Source organism: Rhinopithecus bieti, unplaced genomic scaffold, assembly GCF_001698545.2.
Source record: "Rhinopithecus bieti isolate Rb0 unplaced genomic scaffold, ASM169854v2 scaffold_13259, whole genome shotgun sequence".
NCBI lineage: Eukaryota > Metazoa > Chordata > Mammalia > Primates > Cercopithecidae > Rhinopithecus > Rhinopithecus bieti.
In genome coordinates, this window is record NW_016807544.1 from 2,923,447 (window position 1) to 2,927,917 (window position 4,471).

Genomic DNA, 4,471 nt, shown 5'->3' on the forward strand with positions numbered 1-4,471 from the left:
TTTTTCTTTTCTTTTTTAGAGTTAGAGTCTTGTTCTGCTGCCCAGGCTGGAGTGCAGTAGTGTCATCATAGCTCACGCGGCCTCCAACTCCCAGGCTCAAGCTATCTTCCTGCCCCAGGCTCCTGAGTAGCTGGGACTGCAGGCATGTGCCATCACCTTTAGCTAATTTTAAAATGTTTTTGTAGTGGTAGAGTCTCACTGTGTTGACCAGGCTGGTCTGGAATTCTTGACCTCAAGTTCCTCCCACCTCAGCCTCCCAAAGTGCTGGGATTAGAGCGTAAGCCACTGTGCCTATCCTGCATATATCTATTTTTAATGACTGCTAAATCTCATTGTATGAAAATTTATGTCCTAGCTATAAAATTTTTTAGCACATGTTTAATTTTTTTCTAATTTCAGATGTTTTAAACTAATATTTCCCAAAGTATAGTATGGTATTTTAGGTATTATATGATCTTTTTTCCTTTTGTACTTATTTTATAGTTATGGCCTGTGCAGCTGATTTCCCATTTATATGAATGATACAGAGCTTCCTGTTAAGAAAAAGTTCAGCTTGGGGAAAAAAAGTGAATTGTTCAACTTGAGGGAAAAAAGTGAATTAATTGGCCAGGCACCATGGCTCATGCTTGTAATCCCAGCACTTTGGGAGGCTGAGGCGGGTGGATTGCTTGAACCCAGGAGTTTTAGATCAACCTAGGCAAACATGGTGAAACCCTATCTCTACAAAAAAAATTAGAAAAATTAGTTGGGCATGGTGGCACACACCTGTTGTCCCAGCTACTTAGGAGGCTGAGCTGGGAGGACCACCTGATCTCCAGAGGTCAAGACTGCAGTGAGCCATGATTGCACCACTTTACTCCAGCCTGGGCAACAAAATGAGATCCTGGCTCAAAAAAAAAAAAAAAAAAGTAAATTAATTTAAAGGAAAGTATTAAATAAATAATAGCACAGTTGATATAGGTTATGGTAACATTATAAAGGTGGGATATGAATATCTAATGTTTGGGAGCCATCACATTATTCTAAATAACATTTTGATGAAAAGTATGTAAGATTTATGTACAATACACATAAATCTTTTAAAATCTGTTTAATTTTTTTTCAGGGAAGTGTTTAAAACCTATAACGTTGCTGTGGACTACATTACTGTTGCACTCCTGATCTGGAATTTTGGTGTGGTGGGAATGATTTCCATTCACTGGAAAGGTCCACTTCGACTCCAGCAGGCATATCTCATTATGATTAGTGCCCTCATGGCCCTGGTGTTTATCAAGTACCTCCCTGAATGGACTGCGTGGCTCATCTTGGCTGTGATTTCAGTATATGGTAAAACCCAAGACTGATAATTTGTTTGTCACAGGAATGCCCCACTGGAGTGTTTTCTTTCCTCATCTCTTCATCTTGATTTAGAGAAAATGGTAAAATGTACATCCCATAACTCTTCAGTAAATCATTATTAATTCGCTATAGTAACTTTTTCATTTGAAGATTTCAGCTGGGCATGGTAGCTCATGCCTGTAATCTCAGTACTTTGGGAGGCCGAGGCAGGCAGATCACCTAAGCCCAGAGTTCAAGACCAGCCTGGGCAACATGGCAAAACCTCATATCTACAGAAAATACAAAAATTAGCCAGGTGTGGTGGTGCACACCTGTAGTCCCAGCTACTTAGGAGGCTGAGGTGGGAGGATCGATTGAGCCCAGGAGGTCTAGGCTGCAGTGAGCCATGATTGCATCACTGCATTCCAGCCTCGGTGACAGAACAAGACCTTGTCTCAAAAAGATTTTTGTTTTTTTTAAAGATTTTGAGGTTTTGACAAGCTGGCCAATATGGTGAAACCCTGTCTCTACTGAAAATACAAAAATTAGCTGGGTGTGGTGGCATTCCCCTGTAATCCCAGCAACTTGAGAGGCTGAGGCAGGAGAATTGCTTGAACCCAGGAGGAGGAGGTTGCAGTGAGCCGAGATGGTGCCACTGCACTCTAGCCTGGGTGACAGAGCGAGACTCTCTCAAAAGAAAAACCAAAAAACACAGAGTGGTAGACACACAAAATGCTCAATTCATTTTTTAAATGATTTTTTTTCCTTTATATGTTACTGCATAAGCTTTTTTCTTTTTTTTTGAGACAAAGTCTTGCTGTGTCACCCAGGCTGGGGTACAGTGGTGCAATCATAGCTCACTGCAACCTTGAACTCCCAGGCTCTTGCAGTCCTCCCACTTCAGCCTCTCAAGTAGCTAGAACTACAGGTGTGCACCACCTTGCCTTACTAACTTTTTTATTTTTTGTAGAGAGAAGGTCTCACTATATTGCCTAGGCTGGTCTTGAACTCTTGGGCTCAAGCAATCCTCCTGCTTTGGCTTCTCAAGGTATTGGGATTATAGGTGTGAGCCACTGCATCTGGCCTCAATTCACTTTTAAAATCAAAATTAGGTTACCTACTTTTATAAGGTAATGTATGGAATTATTCTTTTAAAAATAAAACCAATTTGGACAGTGTGAGATACACATTCTACCACCCGTGTGACATGGTTCCTGAACAGTTAGAACATACTCTAGCCATTAACCCAGGCAGCTTTCAGGTATGTACTGTGGGGCTATTGCCCTGTTTGAAAGCCAAAAAGAGATGCATTTTCAGAGATTAATATGTGACCCCTTCTATATTATAAGACCATGGCCATACTCTCTTTTTTCTTTCTGTTTTTTTCTTCTAGAGACAGGATCCCTCTCTGTTATCCACGCTAGAGTACAGTGGCATGATCATGGCTTACTGCAGCCTCAAACTCCTGTCCTGGGCTCAAACAATCCTCCCACCTCAGCCTCCAAAGTAGAACTACAGGCATGCACTACCATGCCTAATTTAAAAAAAAAAAAATTTTTTTTTTCAGAGATGAGATCTTACTGTGTTTCCCAGGCTTGTCTGGAATTCCTGGCCTCAAGGGATCCTCCCATCTCGGCCTTCCAAAGTGTTGGGATTACAAGCATGAGCCACTATACCCGGCCATACATTTTTTTTTTTTTTGAGACGGAGTCTGGCTCTGTCGCGCCCAGGCTGGAGTGCAGTGGCGCAATCTCGGCTCACTGCAAGCTCCGCCTCCCAGGTTCATGCCGTTCTTCTGCCTCAGCCTCCCAAGTAGCTGGGACTACAGGCACCTGTCACCACGCCCGGCTAATTTTTTTGTATTTTTAGTGGAGACAGGGTTTCACTATGTTAGCCAGAATGGGTCTCGATCTCCTGACCTCATGATTCACTTGCCTCAGCCTCCCAAAGTGTTGGGATTACAGGCGTGAGCCACCATGCCCGGCCTGGCCATACAATTTTATCACTATTTACATACTTACTAAAATGTTTGGTGGCCTGTAATAGGAAACATCATCCTCGTTTGATCGACGAAGAAGTCTGTGGAAATAGGATTGAACTGGTTCTGTTCTTGTATTTGAGTAATCAGTTGTGGAACTATAGAAGTCATATACTCTCTCTGACTTTCATAATTACCTAATGTTGTATAGTATTTGATGGTTTGCAAAGTAACCATCTGTTCTTGCTTAGCTGTGAGTAAGAATGCCGGGTCTGAAGACAGAATGTCTGGGTTCATCACTTTTTTTTTTTTTTTTTTGAGATGGAGTCTCACTTATCACCCAGGTTGGAGTGCAGTGGTGTGATCTCAGCTCACTACAACCTCTGCCTCCCAGGGTCAAGTGATTCTCCTGCTTCAGCCTCCTGAGTAGCTGGGACTACAAGTGTGCACCACCACGCCCAGCTAATTTTTGTATTTTTAGTAGAGACGGGGTTTTGCCATGTTGGCCAGGCTGGTCTCAAACTCCTGACCTCAAGTGATCTGCCCGCCTCAGCCTCCCAAAGTGCTGGGATTACAGATGTAAGCCACTGCACCTGGGCTACTCATCACTTGCTAGCTATTTGACCACACAAGTTACTCAACTCCTAAGTCAGTTATGAAGATTAAATTAAATGATCTATTTAATACAATAATACACTTAGAACAGTGTCTATCAGTAAATTTTTTCTGTTTTAAGAAACAGGATCTCACTGTGTCTCCCAGGCTGGAGTGAAGTGGCACGATTATAGCTCACTGTAGCTTCAAAAGCCTGGGCTCAAACAGTCCTCCTGTCTCAGCCTCCCGAGGAGATAAGACTACAGGCACAGTTTGGTGTTGACCTCCTGGCCTCAAGCAGCCTCCCAAAGTGCTGAGGCGTGAGCCACTGTACCCAACCCAGTGTTACATTTTTATATAATCCTATGAAATATCAAGGCAGTTATTATCCCTGTTTTACTGCTAAGAAACTTGAAGTTTACAGAGGTAAATTATTTGCTCAAGCTTAAACTCTGATGTCGAATCTGAATCCCAAGTCCAATATTCTTTTCACTGTATTACAATATTTTTACCATCAGCCCTCCATTCTGTCTGCACATCATACAAATGAGTATCTCTTTTTTTTTTTTTTTTTTTTTTTTT

General features: G+C 42.1%; 1 protein-coding gene across 1 annotated transcript in view; it reads left to right on the forward strand.

Moving 5' to 3' along the window:
* Positions 1 to 4,471, forward strand: part of PSEN1 (presenilin 1) — an 86,821-nt gene that overhangs the window by 57,086 nt on the left and 25,264 nt on the right. The window contains exon 7 of the mRNA XM_017882747.1: positions 1,106 to 1,341. Coding sequence (XP_017738236.1) covers positions 1,106 to 1,341 — 236 coding nt within the window. The remainder of the gene's footprint in view (positions 1 to 1,105; positions 1,342 to 4,471) is intronic.